Source organism: Rutidosis leptorrhynchoides, chromosome 7 (assembly GCF_046630445.1).
Source record: "Rutidosis leptorrhynchoides isolate AG116_Rl617_1_P2 chromosome 7, CSIRO_AGI_Rlap_v1, whole genome shotgun sequence".
Lineage (NCBI taxonomy): Eukaryota > Viridiplantae > Streptophyta > Magnoliopsida > Asterales > Asteraceae > Rutidosis > Rutidosis leptorrhynchoides.
In genome coordinates this window covers 35,742,111-35,768,173 of record NC_092339.1, presented here as the reverse complement: position 1 = coordinate 35,768,173, position 26,063 = coordinate 35,742,111, and the positions used below count along the sequence as shown (strand labels likewise).

General features: G+C 37.9%; 2 protein-coding genes across 2 annotated transcripts; both read left to right on the top strand.

Annotated features, from left to right (window-relative positions):
* Nucleotides 1-4,317: 4,317 nt before the first annotated feature.
* LOC139859102 (uncharacterized) lies at nt 4,318-5,962 on the top strand. Its single transcript, XM_071847910.1, has 2 exons — nt 4,318-4,790; nt 4,879-5,962. The coding sequence occupies exons 1-2, from the start codon at nt 4,318-4,320 to the stop codon at nt 5,960-5,962; spliced, it is 1,557 nt and encodes a 518-aa protein (XP_071704011.1).
* Nucleotides 5,963-7,731: 1,769 nt separating this feature from the next.
* LOC139859101 (uncharacterized) lies at nt 7,732-8,380 on the top strand. The gene is made up of 2 exons (XM_071847909.1): nt 7,732-7,792; nt 7,893-8,380. Exons 1-2 carry the CDS (start codon nt 7,732-7,734, stop codon nt 8,378-8,380), a joined length of 549 nt encoding a protein of 182 aa, XP_071704010.1.
* Nucleotides 8,381-26,063: the final 17,683 nt, after the last annotated feature.

Here is a 26,063-nt window from a genome sequence, read left to right as displayed (position 1 = left end):
CATTCGACATTATTTCATATAGTCAAGGTGGCGTGTCAATCAAATTAAATAACGTGATATTAAGATGAAATAAGAGTTAGATATGAGTAGAAACGTTCGAGTATAAATGCACAAGTAGTCAAGTAATTCCTACTTCAAGTCTATATGCCGGTTGTAGTCTAGATTCACTAATGTACCCTATGACTCAGGGTTGACACCAATGAACTCTAAATCCCTACAACCAATGCTCTGATACCATCTGTAGCGACCCGACAAAATCGTCATTGACGGCGCCTTCTACTTTGGTCCCGTTACGTGGTCATAAGTCTTTAAAATGACGTTTGACCAAAATATGTCGCATTCATTTCAAATGTAAAAGTGTTTCAAGTTTACAAAGGTAGTTCCACGACTAACGTACAAATGAAACCTATGCGACACAATTTTAAAAGTAAGCCAAAAGATGCTCCATGTATGCATATATACTCGACATCCAAGCAAGTATCAAAAAGAGTGCGGAAGCATGTATCACATAGCGCTCAAGGACCTGAGAAAACATATAGAAAACTGTCAACGAAAAAGTTGGTGAAATCATAGGTGTTTTAGTAAATGTAAAAATTGAACCACACGATTTAATATAGTTGATTATCCAAATCGTTTGCATTCCAAAGTTATTGTTTGTATCGCGAGCACCCAATTATCAAGACTTAACTGTTTTGTACCCTGTTACGTAGTGTTAGAACATACACTATACTCGAAAATATATTTCATCTGCTAATGGTAGCGAACTGTCCGAATGAGGCTCGTCAAGCCCATGTGATCACATAATATAAGTTCTCGTTTACACCCTGCAAGTGTAACTAATGATATTTGAATTGAGGCTTTTTGTTCAAACTCGCAAGTGAAATGTTCGTTTTCGTACTTGTGTTCAAAGTATAAAAGTATGATGCGTATATGTTTCTCATCCCATAGTTTAAAGCATAAAAGTTGTTGAAAAGGTGGGACTATGATCTCACCTTGAGTGCACGTATGTAAATGTACTTCACAAGGTAAACGTGTGCAAGAAAGAATGCTAGTCTCGACCTAAACAATAGGTTGCATCAATAACGGTAAACACGATTGGTCAAAGATGTTCAATTAGTCCTATGGCTCTTTACGACTCGATTATATATAGCATGTAAATCAATTTGTTAAGTTTCATGCAAGATACAAGTAGTAAAGCATGTTAGAACAATCGTATAAACGTTTGGTTAAGTTTGACTAAAAGTCAAACTTGGTCAAAGTCAAAGTCAACTAGGTTGGGTCGGGTATCCGACAATTTTCCCATGATGAGAAATCACATATGAGCATGTTAATCAAGTTTCATGTTAATCGGAGTTGCGGTTAAGCGAGTAGAATTTTATGAAAAATAAAATACAAATAAAAGTGGCCTGGGCAGATGCGCGGTGCGCGCAGGGTTGCGCGGCGCGTAGTTGGGCGTGGAACAAGGTCAGGAATTGTGTAAAAGGGGCAAGCATTTTCACTTTACAATGTGCGCGGCGCGCATTCCTGGAAAATATGCTAGTTACAGAAATTTTGCTAAGTCTCGAACCAAAACTCAATATAACATAACACATGAACCGAAAACATTCAAAACGCATGCCATATATCGTTGGAAAGGTAATTTGACGAGCAACATAACTAAACACATTTCATCAATCAAAACATCACTTACAATAAACAAAACCAAGTTGAAAGCTCACTAATTATCCACCATTATTGTTTTCAAGTTCATAAATGTACATTTATGATTCGGGAATTAAATGCAGACATGTCATACGCCGTTTTGTAGGTAATTACGCATACAATACTATTATATACTCACAATTAAAATTCCAAAGCATTCAAAGAATTTAAATTCCATTTTATTTCTATCAAACCCTAACTCAATATCACAAAATCAATAATCATGTTAACGAAGTATTCTTGATCAACCTACACATCAAATTGAAGCTAGTGATGCTAGTAACACATTTAATACATACACTTCTAACATCTAACAACATTTAAGCAACCAAATCTCAAAATCCAACACACCCATTGGACAAGTTCATGCTAGTTACTCAAAATGACAAAATCGAACATACAAATCATATATTCATGTTAGACTTGAGCCATAGACACTAATTAACACTTTTATAAGTTAAAAACATCAAGAACAAAGAATCTAGTGATTTTAAAAAGTTACCCAAACTTGATGTAATCGGTATGGAATCGAAGAGGAAGTTGCAAGGATCCCAAATATGTAATTTGTTTTGCAAAATACTTGCTAGATTGGATTTAGATGATGAATCTTTGAATTGGAGTTTGAGAGAAAAAGATGAAAGTATTAAGAAAAATGGAAAAAGGAAAATGGATAATGAGTGGAGGAGGTAAAGTGTTGACTAGTTGACCTAGTCAAAAGTTTGGTCTTTTGACAAGTTTAGTCCCCCAAGTTCGAAGCGGGTGCGTGAATTACCTAAACGAATTTTTTATAAACGCGTATTAACGGAAGATGTTATAATTATATAACGGACTTTAAAATAATTAACGGAAAGTAAACGGAAAAAGGCGGGATGTTACAAAACTCAAGTACATCAAAACCCGCTCAATGAGTGGTAAAGAGCTTGCTCCAATGGCCATAATTGAGTTTGGCTAGATCAAGCTTGATGGGAATGAGATGTGTGACCGATGTTACCGTATAGATTTTTTCGTATTTGTTTGTTGGAGCCATGGATTTTGCGAACAGGAAAGTAGTAGCAGCGGCGAGATGCAGAAAATATTAGGGTAGATGAGTTATTTTTGTGAGGATTGGAGAGATTATTTTGGGATGGCATCTGGTTCCATGTTAGACTGCATAATGATCGGTTGATTGATTCCCCAAACACACGTACGTATACAATGTATATATAGAAACCAAACCTAGCTCTAAGCAAGCTCGCAGGCCTATAACAAAACATAAACAGGCTCACAGGCCCAATACAAATAAGCTACTAAAGTAAATCTGATGGGCTCGCAGGCCATAAGTAATGATCGGCTAACAAAGAACACATATGTCAAATACAAATCAAGAGCAGGATATCCTCAAACTCAAATAATGGCGCCCAAATGATAAAAGAAGAATGCTACCAAAATATAATCCCAATATTCAGAGTTGGTAAGAAACCACTTCCGTTATACGAAGCAATAGTAACGAAGGAACGTGATGACGAAGGGATCACGGTTACCAATGGACAAGGACCTCTCCTAAAGTCACAAGATTACCTAGACTGAAGGAGAGAAGTAAGCGGGTTGACCAAACTCGCTTCCACTAACATCCAAATGACAAAAGAGGAATGTTGCAGGGAAACTTTCTTGAACCAGAAGGAGTTGCAGTCGGCCGAAGGGAAAGTCCCCTTTTTCTCATCAGAGATCGCCTTGAAGACCGATCCCACCTAGAAAGCTGGTGATAGAGCTATTGCCTAACCCTATAAAAGGAGAACATGATCTCTGGAGTTGGCATTCACTCTAAGTCGCAATTACTCACATACAATACTCTCAATGAGTTACCTTCGTATCTTGGTGGCGTAAAGTACGATACCTTCGTACTACCTTCGGGGAATCACCAACAAGCATAAATTCATCATCATATCCTGCTATATCATCCACACAGTGATCAGATCTCAATATCCTTGTTCCATCGACAAGGATTGCCAAGAATTGTACAAACAATTGGCGCCATCTGTGGGACTCCACTTCAATATTCACTTTGTTTGAGAAAAACACAAGATCATGGTAGATTCTGATCACCCACCACCCGGTTTCTCTTTACCATTTGAGGTAGACCAGCATGAAACCAGGACACGAATGCCAATCACTCCCACTATGCCAATAACCACAGATCAGAGTGATTCCGAACCACCGCTGTTAATCGAAAAAACTTTCATACTCAATAACTATGATAACATACGCGTCGTTATCAAAAAGTTACGAGAAGAGGGGCATTTACATAATCAGCAAACCCTCACGTACGATAGCGAGGACGTTGATGAAGAAATAGAAATGGAGACAAGGCCAGCAAGAAGTCTCCCTCTTACCAACCAACCATCAATTTTACAACTGTCAATCCCTCCGAATGTCACTCTTCAGCAGGTGCCTTCGCAATCGAATCATTCAATGATCACCACCAGCGTCCCGTTGAGCAACTCATGAGGGCCAGTTACACAGCAGTATACTTTCGGGAGTCCGTTTCCCGTTGTTCCGCAGAACATGCCCAATACCAGCACTGTCTTACCAGCCACATGAATTATTCCCGTGGTAACTCATCAAAACGCTTCGTTGCCTATGGGGTCGCAAATATGGAATGGAGGTAATCCATGGGTTAGTTTACCCTATCAAAATATGTATGCCGGAGGTACCCCCATAGTGAACAACTTTCACCACGAGGCTAATGGAAACGCTGGCGGATGCTTAGACCAGTCCTGGAAGAGCCAGAAAACTCCTTTTGTATCTTCGATACAAAGCTACCCGCTACCTATCGGGATGAAGATACCTTCCCATCTGGGATATTACGAGGAAAAATATGACCCCGATGATTTTATAATTATCTTCGAAGGTGCGGCTCGAATGTCAAGGTGGGACACAGCCGTAGCTTGCCATGCATTTTCATACGTGCTCAAAAGTGACGCAAGGATCCGGTTCGACTCTTTAGCAAAAGATTTCATCTCAAGCTTCGAGGACCTTAAACGACTTTTCAGGTCGAAAATCAGCCAGCAAAAGAAACACAAGAAGAATCATGTTGCTGCTCACAGTATCAAGCAAAAGGATAATGAATACGGACAAAACCTAATAGATCCCAGGACTCCCAGAGTCACAAAGAATCTTGGGACTCCTATATGGCTGTAGGACCCGAGCATTGGTGGAGCAACTTAGGCGGGATCTCCCCGACACTTACGAAGCTTTGCTAGACAAAGCGTACGTTTGGTTAGATGCGAAAGACACTGCCAATAGCTTCGTATACGAAGAATCTCAGGGCTTTAAGCGAAAAGAAAAGGCAAGTCACCGTGAAGATAAGTTCGGAAGAAGGAACGAGCGGAACAGGTTCTCCCCTTACAGAAGGGAAAACACCCCCGGAATCCTCGGGACGTCGATAAAGTTACCTAAAGAAATCCTTGCTACCGAAAGGGCTGCCCAAGCCTTTAAAGCTCCGCCAAAGCTGAATAGCAAAGGAAAGATGAGGGATACAAGCAAATTTTGTGATTTCCATAATGACTTCGGGCACGAAACAGACGACTGCATACAGCTGAAGCAGGCCATAGAGGAGGCAGTCAGATCTGAAAAATTGTCACATCTAGTAAAAGGTATACGCAACCCGAAGGTGCCGAAGAGAGAGGTTAAGGCCGAAGAAAAGAAGCCAAATGCAGACAACGCCATATTGACGGTCGCAGAATGCTTCGCCGTTGAGAAGCTAAGGACCTACAAAAGGGAAAGAAAGAGTGAGGTGATAGATTGGGAAGAGATCTCCTTCCCAGCTCTCGATACCATCACCCCCTCAGACAAACCTGTTACAATCAACGGACGAATCTCCGAGAGAAAAGTGCATCGAGTTTACTTAGATGGCGGCAGTGCATGCGACATCATGTACGAGCATTGCTTCAATCAACTTAGCCCTGCCATCAAAGCTCGCCTAAGCCCACCAAGGGTACCTCTAGTCGGATTCTCTGGAGAAAGATGCTGGCCTATCGGAGAGGTGGACCTTGATTTCACCATCGTAAAACCACCGTTGTCCAGGACCGAAACACTTGACTTCTTAGTAGTCCGGTCCACCTCACAGCATAACATTCTGCTAGGAAGAATAGCCATGATGAAAATGGGAATAATTGTATCTATTGTACACCAATTGGTGAAGTTCTATACACCCGAAGGGATTGGTACCCTAGCTTCAACCTATGATCGGAAGAAAGTAATCATGGCTATCAGGGAAACGTAGGAAAGGCCAGGGGAATGTATCCTTGAGACTAGAGAGGAAGATTCGAGTGAAGAAAAAATCTCCATCAACCCTTTGTTCCATGAGCAACAAGTAACTATCGAAGGTGCACTACCTGCAGAAACGAAGAGAAAGCTTCGTAAGTTACTACAAGCCAACATTGATATCTTCGCTTAGGAATACGGAGATATGACCGGCATCCCTCGAACGCTCAGTATCGATGGAACAATCTTCTCCACAGAGCATAAGCTCAACGAATACAAGCACCTAAAGCCGATACATCAGAAGAAAAGAAACCTCGCCAACGATATAGATGAGGCTACTTGTAAAGAGGTAGAGGAACTACTCCAAGCTGGCATAATCCAAGAAGCAAAATACCCTACTTGGGTTGCGAACCCCGTCATGGTGAAGAAATCAGACGGAGGATGGAGGATGTGTGTCGATTTCACGAATATCAACAAAGCCTGCCCAAAAGATTGCTATCCTCTGCCAGAGATTTATTGGAAGGTGGAATCCCTAACTGGGTACAAATATAAGTGTTTTCTAGATGCCTACAAAGGTTACCATCAGATTCAAATGGCCGAAGAAGACGAAGAAAATACATCATTATTCATAAGTAAGGGGATCTATTGCTATAAGAAGATTCCCTTCGGACTAAAGAACGCCGGAGCTACGTACCAAAGGCTGGTAGACAAAGTTTTTCGCAAACAACTGGGAAGAAACTTGGAGGCTTATGTTGACGATATGGTGATCAAGAGCTTCAAAGAAAGCACTTTATTGGAAGATATTCAAGAAACCTTCGACACCTTGCGAACAGTCAACATGAAGCTAAACCCCAAGAAGTGCTCGTTCGGGGTAGAAGAAGGAAGATTCCTAGATATTACATCACTAAGAAAGGAATCTTAGCAAACCCAGAGAAAGTAGACAAGCTACAGCAACTCAAAACTCCAACCAACGTCAAAGAAATGCAGAACTTAAATGGAAAGCTAGCGTCATTAATCCGTTTTCTGTCCAAGGGGGCCGAAAAGCAGTTATCTTTCCTCAAAGTTTTAAAAGGATGTTTGGGAGCGAAAAAGATATAGTGGACCAAAGAAGCAGAACAAGCCTTCGTTGATATGAAGGCACACATAGCTAATAAGCCAACCCTCACATCTCCAAAGCTAGGGGAAACACTCTATCTCTACCTGGCAACGTCTAAGGAATGCATCAGTACGGTGCTAGTAGCAGAACGAGAAAGGTTACAAGTCCCAATATACCTCCTAAGCCGGGTTCTACAAGGTGCGTAAGTCAACTATCCATAACTCGAAAAGCTCACGCTCGCCCTTGTTCATACCGTCAGGAAACTACGAAGGTACTTCCAAGTTCATCCTATAATTGTGTTAACTAACAAGCAAATTAGGCAGGTACTTATGAAGCCAGAAAAGTCGGGTAGAAGGGCCAAATGGGCCATAGAGATCGGGGAACATGACATCGACGTCCAAGCTTGTCATTCAATTAAGGCCCAAGTGCTAGCAGACTTCATGGCAGAAACAACGGAGACAGACAAAGAGAGTGACTCTACCTTCGCACAAATCATCACTCCGTCTGTTGAAACGAAGGAATGGAAATTGTTCACCGACGGAGCTTTTAGCTCTGATGGCTTAGGGGCAGGGCTTATGTTAATTAACCCAGAGGGACAAGAATTTACATATGCACTACGTTTCGAATTCAACACGACCAACAACGAAGCATAATATGAAGCTCTGCTCACCGAGCTCAGAATAGCTAAAGAGATGAAAATTGAGCATCTGCAAGCCTTCGTAGATTCCCAACTCGTTGCCAACCAGGTTCTAGGTATCTTCGAAGCAAGACAACCTACCATACAACTCTATTTATCAAAGGTCAGGGAACTAGTAGAAAGCTTCAGAAGCTTCACCATCGAACATGTGAGAAGGAGCCAAAACAAAAGCAGATGCTCTGAGCAAGCTAGCTTCTATCACCTTCGCACACTTGGAGAAAGAAGTATTGGTCGAAGTGTTAGAAAAAAGGTCCATCGTAGCTCAGGAAGTCCATGACTTAATCACCGAAGAAGAAAACACATGGATGAAGCCACTAAGGGAATACTTGGAACTCGGAATTTTACCCGAAGATAAAAAGGAAGCACAAAAGATCCGGATCAAAGTACCGTCATACAAAATGATGCACGAAGCCCTGTATAGAAAATCTTTCCTTACCCCTTGGCTTCGATGTGTCAGACCAAACCAAGCTTTGATGATCATCAGAGAAATGCATGAAGGTATATGTGGGCTTCATTCCGGACCAAGGTCAATCGTGGCAAAGATACTAAGGATGGGATACTATTGGCCAACCATGCACGAAGATACAGTCACACTTTTACGAACCTGTGAGCCATGTCAGATCCACGCCAAAGTTCAAAAATAGCCAAAGCAAGAGATGATATCAGTGCTATTAGCATGGCCTTTCTCAAAGTGGGGCATATATCTAGTAGGTCCATTCACCGATGCACCAGGAGGCTACAAATGGTTGGTAGTTGCGATAGGCTACTTCACAAAGTGGACTGAAGCAAAACCACTAAGTACCACGACGGGGAAACATATAGAAAAATTCGTCTGGGAGCATACCGTGTGCCAGTTTGGGATACCCCAAGAAATCGTTTCGAATAATGGGAAACAATTCTCTGAAGGTATCTTCCCGGGGTTCTGTGAGAAATTACAGATAAAGCAAACCTTCACTTCCATTTACCACCCACAAGGGAACGCACAGGTTGAAGTGACCAACAGGGATATCTTAAAAGGCCTCGAGAAGCTATTGGGTAAATGCCACCAAGGATGGATGGAAGAACTCCCCCTAGTTCTTTGGACTCACCGAACCACACCCAAAAGGAGTAACGGAGGAAACCCCCTACAGTTTGGTTTACGGCACTGAGGCGGTACTGCCCGCCGAGATACAGGTATTAACCAACAGAACCGTGAACCTTGAAGAGAACGAGGAGAACCTCCATCTTAACCTTGACCTCATAGAGGAAAGAAGGGAAGCTGCGCTGATTCGGGAAGCAGCCTACAAGAAAATGATTGAGAAGTATTACAACAAGCGAGTCAAACCATCGGTATACAAGGTGGGGGACTATGTCCTAAGGCTCAACAGCACTTGCAAAGTGGAATACGAGGGGAAGATGGGTCCAACTTGGGAAGGCCCATACATAATCTCCGAAGCTTTTGGGAATGGTTCATACAAACTTGAAACCATGGAAGGAAAACAGGTCCCCAGAACCTAGAACGAGGTAAACCTTCGAAAGTTTTACTTTTAGATTTTTAGTTGTATATAAGTAGGAAAATTTGTAATGGGTAGTTGAAACTTATACGCTTCATACCACAAGAAATTTGAATGCAATCCTACTATCTTTTGGAAACACCAAGCTTAATGTTGTAATACTTTCCATACTTAAGAAGTATGCAAGAGGTAACCCAAGAGGTATACCGAAGCTATTGCATAGTATTCCCAAGAGGAATACTTCCCATGCTTACGCAATATGCAAAAGGTAATCCAAGAGGTATACCGAAGCTATTGCAGAGTATTACCAAGAGGAATACTTCTCATACTTAAGCAATATGCAAAAGGTAACCCAAGAGGTATACTGTGATGCCCCGTACAAAACCATCGTGTACGATTCGTCAAAAATAGGATCTTTACACGGTCAATTACTACATGTTGTTTGAAAACCAGTTTTGCATTCATAAAAAGATTGCGTTTACAAAAGATAACGTGACACAAAGGTCGTTACAAAGTCATTATTTGAAAATAACATAAGTTACGAATGCAAGATAAAAGTTCCATGATTAAGACATCTCTAAGTAATGCAGCGAAAATCTAACATAACAGGTCCATAACAGCAAGTCTATAACAGCGGAAGCAACATCGTCTAAGCAGCTGAGAAATACATGCTTAAAAGTCAACACGAATGTTGGTGAGCTATAGTTTGTAATCAGTAAAGTAATGTAGACCACGAGTTATCGTATTCAAAACAGTATGAAAAGTATATGCTTTTCCGTGGGCACCCGGTAACTAACTTAACGTAATAATAATACCCCCTAAAAGTACACTTGGCGAGTGCGTATGTCCTCGAAGTATTAAACACCCATTAAATGCTAGCGTGATTAGCCTGAGTGGGGATGTCAAACCCTATGGATCCATATCTAAGATTCGCGTCCACCGATTCAAAAACCAATGACTAAACATTACCGTGCTAAGGGGAAAGTTTATGCCGTTATATAACCCACACATATGTAAAGTTTAAGTACTCGTGTTGAAATGTCCCGTTCTTATTGATTAAAAACGTTCCATATTAATTGATTTCGTTGCGAGGTTTTGACCTCTATATGAGACGTTTTTCAAAGACTGCATTCATTTTAAAACAAACCATAACCTTTATTTCATCAATAAAGGTTTAAAAAGCTTTACGTAGATTATCAAATAATGATAATCTAAATATCCTGTTTACACACGACCATTACATAATGGTTTACAATACAAATATGTTACAACAAAATTAGCTTCTTGAATGCAGTTTTTACACAATATCATACAAGCATAGACTCCAAATCTCGTCCTTATTTAAGTATGCGACAGCGGAAGCTCTTAATAATCACCTGAGAATAAACATGCTTAAAACGTCAACAAAAATGTTGGTGGGTTATAGGTTTAACCTATATATATCAAATCGTAACAATAGACCACAAGATTTCATATTTCAATACACATCCCATACATAGAGATAAAAATCATTCATATGGTGAACACCTGGTAACCGACATTAACAAGATGCATATATAAGAATATCCCCATCATTTCAGGACACCCTTCGGATATGATATAAATTTCGAAGTACTAAAGCATCCGGTACTTTGGATGGGGCTTGTTGGGCCCGATAGATCTATCTTTAGGATTCGCGTCAATTAGGGTGTCTGTTCCCTAATTCTTAGATTACCAGACTTAATAAAAAGGGGCATATTCGATTTCGATAATTCAACCATAGAATGTAGTTTCACGTACTTGTGTCTATTTTGTAAATCATTTATAAAACCTGCATGTATTCTCATCCCAAAAATATTAGATTTTAAAAGTGGGACTATAACTCACTTTCACAGATTTTTACTTCGTCGGGAAGTAAGACTTGGCCACTGGTTGATTCACGAACCTATAACAATATATACATATATATCAAAGTATGTTCAAAATATATTTACAACACATTTAATATATTTTGATGTTTTAAGTTTATTAAGTCAGCTGTCTTCGTTAGTAACCTACAACTAGTTGTCCACAGTTAGATGTACAGAAATAAATCGATAAATATTATCTTGAATCAATCCACCACCCAGTGTATACGTATCTCAGTATTGATCACAACTCAAACTATATATATTTTGGAATCAACCTCAACCCTGTATAGCTAACTCCAACATTCACATATAGAGTGTCTATGGTTGTTCCAAAATATATATAGATGTGTCGACATGATAGGTCGAAACATTGTATACGTGTCTATGGTATCTCAAGATTACATAATATACAATACAAGTTGATTAAGTTATGGTTGGAATAGATTTGTTACCAATTTTCACGTAGCTAAAATGAGAAAAATTATCCAATCTTGTTTTACCCATAACTTCTTCATTTAAAATCCGTTTTGAGTGAATCAAATTGCTATGGTTTCATATTGAACTCTATTTTATGAATCTAAACAGAAAAAGTATAGGTTTATAGTCGGAAAAATAAGTTACAAGTCGTTTTTGTAAAGGTAGTCATTTCAGTCGAAAGAACGACGTCTAGATGACCATTTTAGAAAACATACTTCCACTTTGAGTTTAACCATAATTTTTGGATATAGTTTCATGTTCATAATAAAAATCATTTTCCCAGAATAACAACTTTTAAATCAAAGTTTATCATAGTTTTTAATTAACTAACCCAAAACAGCCCGCGGTGTTACTACGACGGCGTAAATCCGGTTTTACGGTGTTTTTCGTGTTTCCAGGTTTTAAATCATTAAGTTAGCATATCATATAGATATAGAACATGTGTTTAGTTGATTTTAAAAGTCAAGTTAGAAGGATTAACTTTTGTTTGCGAACAAGTTTAGAATTAACTAAACTATGTTCTAGTGATTACAAGTTTAAACCTTCGAATAAGATAGCTTTATATGTATGAATCGAATGATGTTATGAACATCATTACTACCTTAAGTTCCTTGGATAAACCTACTGGAAAATAGAAAAATGGATCTAGCTTCAACGGATCCTTGGATGGCTCGAAGTTCTTGAAGCAGAATCATGACACGAAAACAAGTTCAAGTAAGATCATCACTTGGAATAAGATTGTTATAGTTATAGAAATTGAACCAAAGTTTGAATATGATTATTACCTTGTATTAAAATGATAACCTACTGTAAGAAACCAAGATTTCTTGAGGTTGGATGATCACCTTACAAGATTGGAAGTGAGCTAGCAAACTTGAAAGTATTCTTGATTTTATGTAACTAGAACTTGTAGAATTTATGAAGAACACTTAGAACTTGAAGATAGAACTTGAGAGAGATAAATTAGATGAAGAAAATTGAATAATGAAAGTGTTTGTAGGTGTTTTTGGTCGTTGGTGTATGGATTAGATATAAAGGATATGTAATTTTGTTTTCATGTAAATAAGTCATGAATGATTACTCATATTTTTGTAATTTTATGAGATATTTCATGCTAGTTTCCAAATGATGGTTCCCACATGTGTTAGGTGACTCACATGGGCTGCTAAGAGCTAATTATTGGAGTGTATATACCAATAGTACATACATCTAAAAGCTGTGTATTGTACGAGTACGAATACGGGTGCATACGAGTAGAATTGTTGATGAAACTGAACGAGGATGTAATTGTAAGAATTTTTGTTAAGTAGAAGTATTTTGATAAGTGTATTGAAGTCTTTCAAAAGTGTATAAATACATATTAAAACACTACATGTATATACATTTTAACTGAGTCGTTAAGTCATCGTTAGTCGTTACATGTAAGTGTTGTTTTGAAACCTTTAGGTTAACGATCTTGTTAAATGTTGTTAACCCAATGTTTATAATATCAAATGAGATTTTAAATTATTATATTATCATGATATTATCATGTATGAATATCTCTTAATATGATATATATACATTAAATGTCTTTACAACGATAATCGTTACATATATGTCTCGTTTAAAAATTATTAAGTTAGTAGTCTTGTTTTTACATATGTAGTTCATTGTTAATATACTTAATGATATGTTTACTTATCATAGTATCATGTTAACTATATATATATATCCATATATATGTCATCATATAGTTTTTACAAGTTTTAACGTTCGTGAATCACCGGTCAACTTGGGTGGTCAATTGTCTATATGAAACATATTTCAATTAATCAAGTCTTAACAAGTTTGATTGCTTAACATGTTGGAAACATTTAATCATGTAAATATCAATCTCAATTAATATATATAAACATGGAAAAGTCCGGGTCACTACAGTACCTACCCGTTAAATAAATTTCGTCCCGAAATTTTAAGCTATTGAAGGTGTTGACGAATCTTCTGGAAATAGATGCGGGTATTTCTTCTTCATCTGATCTTCATGCTCCCAGGTGAACTCGGGTCCTCTACGAGCATTCCATCGAACCTTAACAATTGGTATCTTGTTTTGCTTAAGTCTTTTAACCTCACGATCCATTATTTCGACGGGTTCTTCGATGAATTGAAGTTTTTCGTTGATTTGTATCGTCCTTTCACTCTGCCCATCAGTTTGTGGATGATAGGCAGTACTCATGTCTAGACGAGTTCCTAATGCTTGCTGTAATGTCTGCCAGAATCTTAAAATAAATCTGCCATCCCTATCAGAGATAATAGAGATTGGTATTCCATGTCTGGAGATGACTTCCTTCAAATACAGTCGTGCTAACTTCTCCATCTTGTCATCTTCTCTTATTGGTAGGAAGTGTGCTGATTTGGTGAGACGATCAACTATTACGCAAATAGTATCAAAGCCACTTGCAGTCCTTGGCAATTTAGTGATGAAATCCATGGTAACGTTTTCCCATTTCCATTCTGGGATTTCGGGTTGTTGAAGTCGACCTGATGGTTTTTGATGCTCAATTTTGACATTAGAACACGTCAAACATTCTCCTACGTATTTAGCAACATCGGCTTTCATACCCGGCCACCAAAAATGTTTCTTGAGATCCTTGTACATCTTCCCCGTTCCAGGATGTATTGAGTATCTGGTTTTATGAGCTTCTCTAAGTACCATTTCTCTCATATCTCCAAATTTTGGTACCCAAATCCTTTCAGCCCTATACCGGGTTCCGTCTTCATGAATATTAAGATGCTGCTCCGATCCTTTGGGTATTTCATCCTTTAAATTTCCTTCTTTTAAAACTCCTTGTTGCGCCTCCTTTATTTGAGTAGTAAGGTTATTATGAATCATTATATTCATAGATTTTACTCGAATGGGTTCTCTGTCCTTCCTGCTCAAGGCATCGGCTACCACATTTGCCTTTCCCGGGTGGTAACGAATCTCAAAGTCGTAATCATTCAATAATTCAATCCACCTACGCTGCCTCATATTCAGTTGTTTCTGATTAAATATGTGTTGAAGACTTTTATGGTCGGTATATATAATACTTTTGACCCCATATAAGTAGTGCCTCCAAGTCTTTAATGCAAAAACAACTGCGCCTAATCCCAAATCATGCGTCGTATAATTTTGCTCGTGAATCTTCAATTGTCTAGACGCATAAGCAATCACCTTCGTTCGTTGCATTAATACACAACCGAGACCTTGCTTTGATGCGTCACAATAAATCACAAAATCATCATTCCCATCAGGCAATGACAATATAGGTGCCGTAGTTAGCTTTTTCTTCAATAACTGAAACGCTTTCTCTTGTTCATCATTCCATTCAAATTTCTTCCCTTTATGCGTTAATGCAGTCAAGGGTTTTGCTATTCTGGAAAAGTCTTGGATGAACCTTCTGTAGTAACCAGCTAGTCCTAAAAACTGGCATATGTGTTTCGGAGTTTTCGGGGTTTCCCACTTTTCAACAGTTTCTATCTTTGCCGGATCCAGCTTAATACCTTCTTTGTTCACTATGTGACCGAGGAATTGAACTTCTTCCAACCAAAATGCACACTTCGAAAACTTAGCGTACAATTCTTCCTTCCTCAATACTTCTAACACTTTTCTCAAATGTTCACTGTGTTCTTGGTCATTCTTTGAGTAAATAAGTATGTCATCAATGAAAACAATGACAAACTTGTCAAGGTATGGTCCACACACTCGGTTCATAAGGTCCATGAACACAGCTGGTGCATTAGTTAAACCAAAGGACATGACCATAAACTCGTAATGACCGTAACGTGTTCTGAAAGCAGTCTTTGGAATATCATCTTCTTTCACCCGCATTTGATGATACCCGGAACGTAAGTCAATCTTTGAATAAACATACGAGCCTTGTAGTTGATCAAATAAGTCGTCGATTCTCGGTAGTGGGTACCGGTTCTTGATGGTAAGTTTGTTCAACTCTCGGTAGTCGATACACAACCTGAATGTACCATCTTTCTTCTTGACAAACAAAACAGGAGCTCCCCACGGTGATGTGCTTGCTCGAATGAAACCACGCTCGAAAAGTTCTTGTAATTGGCTTTGCAGTTCTTTCATCTCGCTGGGTGCGAGTCTGTAAGGAGCACGAGCTATTGGTGCAGCTCCTGGTACAAGATCTATTTGAAATTCAACGGATCGATGTGGGGGTAATCCCGGTAATTCTTTCGGAAATACATCGGGAAATTCTTTTGCGACGGGAACATCATTGATGCTCTTTTCTTCAGTTTGTACTTTCTCGACATGTGCTAGAACAGCATAGCAACCTTTTCTTATTAGTTTTTGTGCCTTCAAATTACTAATAAGATGTAGCTTCGTGTTGCCCTTTTCTCCGTACACCATTAAGGGTTTTCCTTTTTCTCGTATAATGCGAATTGCATTTTTGTAACAAACGATCTCTGCTTTCACTTCTTTCAACCAGTCCATACCGATTATCACATCAAAACTCCCTAACTCTACTGGTATCAAATCAATCTTAAATGTTTCGCTAACCAGTTTAATTTCTCGATTCCTACATATATTATCTGCTGAAATTAATTTACCATTTGCTAATTCGAGTAAAAATTTACTATCCAAAGGCGTCAATGGACAACTTAATTTAGCACAAAAATCTCTACTCATATAGCTTCTATCCGCACCCGAATCAAATAAAACGTAAGCAGATTTATTGTCAATAAGAAACGTACCCGTAACAAGCTCCGGGGCTTCCTGTGCCTCTGCCGCATTAATATTGAAAACTCTTCCGCGGCCTTGTCCATTCGTGTTCTCTTGGTTCGGGCAATTTCTAATAATGTGGCCCAGTTTTCCACATTTATAACAAACTACATTGGCATAACTTGCTCCGACACTACTTTCTCCGCCATTACTCATTCCGACACCATTTGTTCCTTTCGTTCTGTTAACCCCTGGTCCGTAGACATCACACTTCGCTGCGCTATGACCATTTCTTTTACACTTGTTGCAAAATTTGGTGCAGAACCCCGAGTGATACTTTTCACACCTTTGGCATAGCTGCCTCTGATTGTTGTTGTTGTTGCGGTTATTATTGTTGTTAAGATGATTGTTGTGGTTGCTGTTGTTGTTGTTGTTGTTGTTGGGCCGTTTGTTGTAGTTGCGATTGATGTTGCGATTGTTAGGATAGTTATTGCAATTATTGTTATAATTGCTGTTGTTGTTGTATTGGTGATTCTTATCACCGTTTTCCTCCCACTTTCTTTTGACTTGCTTCACATTGGCCTCTTCAGCAGTCTGTTCTTTAATTCTTTCTTCAATCTGGTTCACTAGTTTGTGAGCCATTCTACATGCCTGTTGTATGGAGGCGGGCTTGTGTGAACTTATATCTTCTTGGATTCTTTCCGGTAATCCTTTCACAAATGCATCGATCTTCTCTTCCTCATCTTCGAATGCTCCCGGACACAATAGGCACAATTCTGTGAATCGTCTTTCGTACGTGGTAATATCAAATCCTTGGGTTCGTAACCCTCTAAGTTCTGTCTTGTGCTTATTGACCTCGGTTCTGGGACGGTACTTCTCGTTCATCAAGTGCTTGAATGCTGACCACGGTAGTGCGTACGCATCGTCTTGTCCCACTTGCTCTAGATAGGTATTCCACCATGTTAACGCAGAACCTGTGAAGGTATGCGTAGCGTACTTTACTTTGTCCTCTTCAGTACACTTACTTATAGCAAACACCGATTCGACCTTCTCGGTTCACCGTTTCAATCCGATCGGTCCTTCGGTTCCATCAAATTCCAAAGGTTTGCAGGCAGTGAATTCTTTGTAGGTGCATCCTACACGATTTCCTGTACTGCTAGATCCAAGGTTATTGTTGGTATGTAGCGCAGCCTGTACTGCGGCTATGTTTGAAGCTAGAAAAGTACGGAATTCCTCTTCATTCATATTCACGGTGTGTCGAGTAGTCGGTGCCATTTCCTTCAAAATAGTCAAATGGAACAAGTTAATCATACAGAATATCAAGAGTAGTTAATAGTATTTCGTAGCATAATATGAACTCATTTATAAAAGCTTTTTCTTCATATTAGCTTTTTATAAGTTTAAATTCGGGTAGTACCTACCCGTTAAGTTCATACTTAGTAGCTAATATACAATTCAACTACTACAATTCTATATGAAAAACTGATTATAATAATATTTCGCGTTCAAACTTTTATACAATATTTTACAAACTTACAATACCGCTTATTTTACATAAAGCATGAAATATAGCACACAATAACTTTGATACAAGATAGTTGTGAAGATAATTCTAGCTAGTACATAAGTCGTTCAGCAAAGGCAATAAAGACACGTAATTCATACGTCCAGAAACAAGTCATGCATTCTGGTTTTACTAGGACTACTTCCCATCCTTGGTCTTGTGGAACATAACCGTTATGGCCGTTGATAAGACAGCGTGTTGTAACGTCGTCAAAGGGACGAGGGTTACGTAATGTCCAACAGTCCCGTAACAATTTAAAAACCTCATTTCTTACCCCAATTACCGACTCCGTCACTTGTGGGAACGTTTTGTTTAATAGTTGTAGGCCGATGTTCTTGTTCTCACTTTGGTGAGAAGCGAACATTACTAATCCGTAAGCATAACATGCTTCTTTATGTTGCATGTTAGCCGCTTTTTCTAAATCACGAAGTCCAATATTCGGATATATTGAGTCAAAATAATTTCTTAACCCATTGCGTAAAATAGCATTTGGGTTCCCCGCAATATATGCGTCAAAGTAAACACATCGTAACTTATGGATTTCCCAATGTGATATCCCCCATCTTTCGAACGAAAGCCTTTTATAAACCAAGGCATTCTTGGAACGTTCTTCGAATGTCTTACAAACTGATCTCGCCTTAAATAGTTGTGCCGAAGAATTCTGACCGACTCTAGACAAGATTTCATCAATCATGTCTCCGGGTAGGTCTCTTAAAATATTGGGTTGTCTATCCATTTTGTGTTTTTATACTGTAAAATAGACAAGAGTTAGATTCATAAAAAAATACTTATTAATACAAGCAATTTTTACATATATCATAAAGCATAAGCACACTATATTACATATATTACACCACACGAATACAACTATCTTATTCCGACTTGCTTGTTTCTTCTTCTTCTTCGGTTTTGGTTCGTTTGGCCAAGTTTCTAGGGATATATGATGTTCCCCTAATACGAGCCGTCGTTATCCACATTGGTTTAGAAAAACCTGGTGGTTTAGAGGTTCCCGGGTCATTATTACAACTTAAGGACTTCGGGGGTTGACGATACATATAAAGTTCATCGGGGTTGGAATTAGATTTCTCTATTTTTATGCCCTTTCCCTTATTATTTTCTTTTGCCTTTTTAAATTCAGTTGGGGTAATTTCTATAACATCATCGGAATTCTCGTCGGAATCCGATTCATCGGAGAATTGGTAATCCTCCCAATATTTTGCTTCCTTGGCGGAAACACCATTGACCGTAATTAACCTTGGTCGGTTGGTTGAGGATTTTCTTTTACTTAACTGTTTTATTATTTCCCCCACCGGTTCTATTTCTTCATCCGGTTCCGATTCTTCTTCCGGTTCCGATTCTTCTTCCGGTTCCGACTCTTCTTCCGGTTCCTCTTCGGGAACTTGTGAATCAGTCCACGAATCATTCCAATTTACATTTGACTCTTCATTATTATTAGGTGAGTCAATAGGACTTGTTCTATAGGTAGACATCTATCACATAATATCAAACGCGTTAAGAGATTAATATATCACATAATATTCACATGTTAAAAATATATAGTTTCCAACAAAATTTGTTAAGCAATCATTTTTCAAGTAAACACGGTCGAAGTCCAGACTCACTAATGCATCCTAACAAACTAGATAAGACACACTAATGCAAAATTCTGGTTCTCTAAGACCAACGCTCGGATACCAACTGAAATGTCCCGTTCTTATTGATTAAAAATGTTCCATATTAATTGATTTCGTTGCGAGGTTTTGACCTCTATATGAGACGTTTTTCAAAGACTGCATTCATTTTAAAACAAACCAGAACCTTTATTTCATCAATAAAGGTTTAAAAAGCTTTACGTAGATTATCAAATAATGATAATCTAAATATCCTGTTTACACACGACCATTACATAATGGTTTACAATACAAACATGTTACAACAAAATAAGCTTCTTGAATGCAGTTTTACACAATATCATACAAGCATAGACTCCAAATCTCGTCCTTATTTAAGTATGCGATAGCGGAAGCTCTTAATAATCACCTGAGAATAAACATGCTTAAAACGTCAACAAAAATGTTGGTGGGTTATAGGTTTAACCTATATATATCAAATCGTAACAATAGACCACAAGATTTCATATTTCAATACACATCCCATACATAGAGATAAAAATCATTCATATGGTGAACACCTGGTAACCGACATTAACAAGATGCATATATAAGAATATCCCCATCATTCCGGGACACCCTTCGGATATGATATAAATTTCGAAGTACTAAAGCATCCGGTACTTTGGATGGGGCTTGTTGGGCCCGATAGATCTATCTTTAGGATTCGCGTCAATTAGGGTGTCTGTTCCCTAATTCTTAGATTACCAGACTTAATAAAAAGGGGCATATTCAATTTCGATAATTCAACCATAGAATGTAGTTTCACGTACTTGTGTCTATTTTGTAAATCATTTATAAAACCTGCATGTATTCTCATCCCAAAAATATTAGATTTTAAAAGTGGGACTATAACTCACTTTCACAGATTTTTACTTCGTCGGGAAGTAAGACTTGGCCACTGGTTGATTCACGAACCTATAACAATATATACATATATATCAAAGTATGTTCAAAATATATTTACAACACTTTTAATATATTTTGATGTTTTAAGTTTATTAAGTCAGCTGTCTTCGTTAGTAACCTACAACTAGTTGTCCACAGTTAGATGTACAGAAATAAATCGATAAATATTATCTTGAATCAATCCACGACTCAGTGTATACGTATCTCAGTATTGATCACAACTCAAACTATATATATTTTGAAATCAACCTCAACCCTGTATAGCTAACTCCAACATTCACATATAGAGTGTCTAGGGTTGTTCCGAAATATATATAGATGTGTCGACATGATAGGTCGAAACATTGTATACGTGTCTATGGTATCTCAAGATTACATAATATACAATACAAGTTGATTAAGTTATGGTTGGAATAGATTTGTTACCAATTTTCACGTAGCTAAAATGAGAAAAATTATCCAATCTTGTTTTACCCATAACTTCTTCATTTAAAATCCGTTTTGAGTGAATCAAATTGCTATGGTTTCATATTGAACTCTATTTTATGAATCTAAACAGAAAAAGTATAGGTTTATAGTCGGAAAAATAAGTTACAAGTTGTTTTTGTAAAGGTAGTCATTTCAGTCGAAAGAACGACGTCTAGATGACCATTTTAGAAAACATACTTCCACTTTGAGTTTAACCATAATTTTTGGATATAGTTTCATGTTCATAATAAAAATCATTTTCCCAGAATAACAACTTTTAAATCAAAGTTTATCATAGTTTTTAATTAACTAACCCAAAACAGCCCGCGGTGTTACTACGACGGCGTAAATCCGGTTTTACGGTGTTTTTCGTGTTTCCAGGTTTTAAATCATTAAGTTAGCATATCATATAGATATAGAACATGTGTTTAGTTGATTTTAAAAGTCAAGTTAGAAGGATTAACTTTTGTTTGCGAACAAGTTTAGAATTAACTAAACTATGTTCTAGTGATTACAAGTTTAAACCTTCGAATAAGATAGCTTTATATGTATGAATCGAATGATGTTATGAACATAATTACTACCTTAAGTTCCTTGGATAAACCTACTGGAAAATAGAAAAATGGATCTAGCTTCAACGGATCCTTGGATGGCTCGAAGTTCTTGAAGCAGAATCATGACACGAAAACAAGTTCAAGTAAGATCATCACTTGAAATAAGATTGTTATAGTTATAGAAATTGAACCAAAGTTTGAATATGATTATTACCTTGTATTAAAATGATAACCTACTGTAAGAAACCAAGATTTCTTGAGGTTGGATGATCACCTTACAAGATTGGAAGTGAGCTAGCAAACTTGAAAGTATTCTTGATTTTATGTAACTAGAACTTGTAGAATTTATGAAGAACACTTAGAACTTGAAGATAGAACTTGAGAGAGATCAATTAGATGAAGAAAATTGAAGAATGAAAGTGTTTGTAGGTATTTTTGGTCGTTGGTGTATGGATTAGATATAAAGGATATGTAATTTTGTTTTCATGTAAATAAGTCATGAATGATTACTCATATTTTTGTAATTTTATGAGATATTTCATGCTAGTTGCCAAATGATGGTTCCCACATGTGTTAGGTGACTCACATGGGCTGCTAAGAGCTGATTATTGGAGTGTATATACCAATAGTACATACATCTAAAAGCTGTGTATTGTACGAGTACGAATACGGGTGCATACGAGTAGAATTGTTGATGAAACTGAACGAGGATGTAATTGTAAGCATTTTTGTTAAGTAGAAGTATTTTGATAAGTGTATTTAAGTCTTTCAAAAGTGTATAAATACATATTAAAACACTACATGTATATACATTTTAACTGAGTCGTTAAGTCATCGTTAGTCGTTACATGTAAGTGTTGTTTTGAAACCTTTAGGTTAACGATCTTGTTAAATGTTGTTAACACAATGTTTATAATATCAAATGAGATTTTAAATTATTATATTATCATGATATTATCATGTATGAATATCTCTTAATATGATATATATACATTAAATGTCTTTACAATGATAATCGTTACATATATGTCTCGTTTAAAAATTATTAAGTTAGTAGTCTTGTTTTTACATATGTAGTTCATTGTTAATATACTTAATGATATGTTTACTTATCATAGTATCATGTTAACTATATATATATCCATATATATGTCATCATATAGTTTTTACAAGTTTTAACGTTCGTGAATCACCGGTCAACTTGGGTGGTCAATTGTCTATATGAAACATATTTCAATTAATCAAGTCTTAACAAGTTTGATTACTTAACATGTTGGAAACATTTAATCATGTAAATATCAATATCAATTAATATATATAAACATGGAAAAGTCCGGGTCACTACAGTACCTACCCGTTAAATAAATTTCGTCCCGAAATTTTAAGCTATTGAAGGTGTTGACGAATCTTCTGGAAATAGATGCGGGTATTTCTTCTTCATCTGATCTTCACGCTCCCAGGTGAACTCGGGTCCTCTACGAGCATTCCATCGAACCTTAACAATTGGTATCTTGTTTTGCTTAACTCTTTTAACCTCACGATCCATTATTTCGACGGGTTCTTCGATGAATTGAAGTTTTTCGTTGATTTGGATTTCATCTAACGGAATAGTGAGATCTTCTTTAGCAAAACATTTCTTCAAATTCGAGACGTGGAAAGTGTTATGTACAGCCGCGAGTTGTTGAGGTAACTCAAGTCGGTAAGCTACTGGTCCGACACGATCAATAATCTTGAATGGTCCAATATACCTTGGATTTAATTTCCCTCGTTTACCAAATCGAACAACGCCTTTCCAAGGTGCAACTTTAAGCATGACCATCTCTCCAATTTCAAATTCTATATATTTTCTTTTAATGTCAGCGTAGCTCTTTTGTCGACTTTGGGCGGTTTTCAACCGTTGTTGAATTTGGATGATCTTCTCGGTAGTTTCTTGTATAATCTCCGGACCCGTAATCTGTCTATCCCCCACTTCACTCCAACAAATCGGAGACCTGCACTTTCTACCATAAAGTGCTTCAAACGGCGCCATCTCAATGCTTGAATGGTAGCTGTTGTTGTAGGAAAATTCTGCTAACGGTAGATGTCGATCCCAACTGTTTCCGAAATCAACAACACATGCTCGTAGCATGTCTTCAAGCGTTTGTATCGTCCTTTCGCTCTGCCCATCAGTTTGTGGATGATAGGCAGTACTCATGTCTAGACGAGTTCCTAATGCTTGCTGTAATGTCTGCCAGAATCTTGAAATAAATCTGCCATCCCTATCAGAGATAATAGAGATTGGTATTCCATGTCTGGAGATGACTTCCTTCAAATACAGTCGTGCTAACTTCTCCATCTTGTCATCTTCTCTTTTTGGCAGGAAGTGTGCTGATTTGGTGAGACGATCAACTATTACCCAAATAGTATCAAAGCCACTTGCAGTCCTTGGCAATTTAGTGATGAAATCCATGGTAATGTTTTCCCATTTCCATTCTGGGATTTCGGGTTGTTGAAGTAGACCTGATGGTTTTTGATGCTCAGCTTTGACCTTAGAACACGTCAAACATTCTCCTACGTATTTAGCAACATCGGCTTTCATACCCGGCCAACAAAAATGTTTCTTGAGATCCTTGTACATCTTTCCCATTCCAGGATGTATTGAGTATCTGGTTTTATGAGCTTCTCTAAGTACCATTTCTCTCATATCTCCAAATTTTGGTACCCAAATCCTTTCAGCCCTATACCGGGTTCCGTCTTCATGAATATTAAGATGCTGCTCCGATCCTTTGGGTATTTCATCCTTTAAATTTCCTTCTTTTAAAACTCCTTGTTGCGCCTCCTTTATTTGAGTAGTAAGGTTATTATGAATTATTATATTCATAGATTTTACTCGAATGGGTTCTCTGTCCTTCCTGCTCAAGGCATCGGCTACCACATTTGCCTTTCCCGGGTGGTAACGAATCTCAAAGTCGTAATCATTCAACAATTCAATCCACCTACGCTGCCTCATATTCAGTTGTTTCTGATTAAATATGTGTTGAAGACTTTTGTGGTCGGTATATATAATACTTTTGACCCCATATAAGTAGTGCCTCCAAGTCTTTAATGCAAAAACAACTGCGCCTAATTCCAAATCATGCGTCGTATAATTTTGCTCGTGAATCTTCAATTGTCTAGACGCATAAGCAATCACCTTCGTTCGTTGCATTAATACACAACCGAGACCTTGCTTTGATGCGTCACAATAAATCACAAAATCATCATTCCCTTCAGGCAATGTCAATATAGGTGCCGTAGTTAGCTTTTTCTTCAATAACTGAAACGCTTTCTCTTGTTCATCATTCCATTCAAATTTCTTCCCTTTATGCGTTAATGCAGTCAAGGGTTTTGCTATTCTGGAAAAGTCTTGGATGAACCTTCTGTAGTAACCAGCTAGTCCTAAAAACTGGCGTATGTGTTTCGGAGTTTTCGGGGTTTCCCACTTTTCAACAGTTTCTATCTTTGCCGGATCCACCTTAATACCTTCTTTGTTCACTATGTGACCGAGGAATTGAACTTCTTCCAACCAAAATGCACACTTCGAAAACATAGCGTACAATTCTTCCTTCCTCAATACTTCTAACACTTTTCTCAAATGTTCACCGTGTTCTTGGTCATTCTTTGAGTAAATAAGTATGTCATCAATGAAAACAATGACAAACTTGTCAAGGTATGGTCCACACACTCGGTTCATAAGGTCCATGAACACAGCTGGTGCATTAGTTAAACCAAACGACATGACCATAAACTCGTAATGACCGTAACGTGTTCTGAAAGCAGTCTTTGGAATATCATCTTCTTTCACCCGCATTTGATGATACCCGGAACGTAAGTCAATCTTTGAATAAACAGACGAGCCTTGTAGTTGATCAAATAAGTCGTCGATTCTCGGTAGTGGGTACCGGTTCTTGATGGTAAGTTTGTTCAACTCTCGGTAGTCGATACACAACCTGAATGTACCATCTTTCTTCTTGACAAACAAAACAGGAGCTCCCCACGGTGATGTGCTTGCTCGAATGAAACCACGCTCTACAAGTTCTTGTAATTGGCTTTGCAGTTCTTTCATCTCGCTGGGTGCGAGTCTGTAAGGAGCACGAGCTATTGGTGCAGCTCCTGGTACAAGATCTATTTGAAATTCAACGGATCGATGTGGGGGTAATCCCGGTAATTCTTTCGGAAATACATCGGGAAATTCTTTTGCGACGGGAACATCATTGATGCTCTTTTCTTCAGTTTGTACTTTCTCGACATGTGCTAGAACAGCATAGCAACCTTTTCTTATTAGTTTTTGTGCCTTCAAATTACTAATAAGATGTAGCTTCGTGTTGCCCTTTTCTCCGTACACCATTAAGGGTTTTCCTTTTTCTCGTATAATGCGAATTGCATTTTTGTAACAAACGATCTCTGCTTTCACTTCTTTCAACCAGTCCATACTGATTATCACATCAAAACTCCCTAATTCTACTGGTATCAAATCAATCTTAAATGTTTCGCTAACCAGTTTAATTTCTCGATTCCGACATATATTATCTGCTGAAATTAATTTACCATTTGCTAATTCGAGTAAAAATTTACTATCCAAAGGC

Excerpts from the sequence above, each read along its gene's own strand:
- LOC139859102 (XM_071847910.1), top strand. The coding sequence starts at position 4,318 with ATGGGGTCGCAAATATGGAATGGAGGTAATCCATGGGTTAGTTTACCC. Across the intron at positions 4,791-4,878 it reads GTTGCTGCTCACAGTATCAA|GACCCGAGCATTGGTGGAGC; the intron begins GCAAAAGGATAA and ends ATATGGCTGTAG.
- LOC139859101 (XM_071847909.1), top strand. The coding sequence starts at position 7,732 with ATGAAAATTGAGCATCTGCAAGCCTTCGTAGATTCCCAACTCGTTGCC. Across the intron at positions 7,793-7,892 it reads CGTTGCCAACCAGGTTCTAG|GAGCCAAAACAAAAGCAGAT; the intron begins GTATCTTCGAAG and ends ACATGTGAGAAG.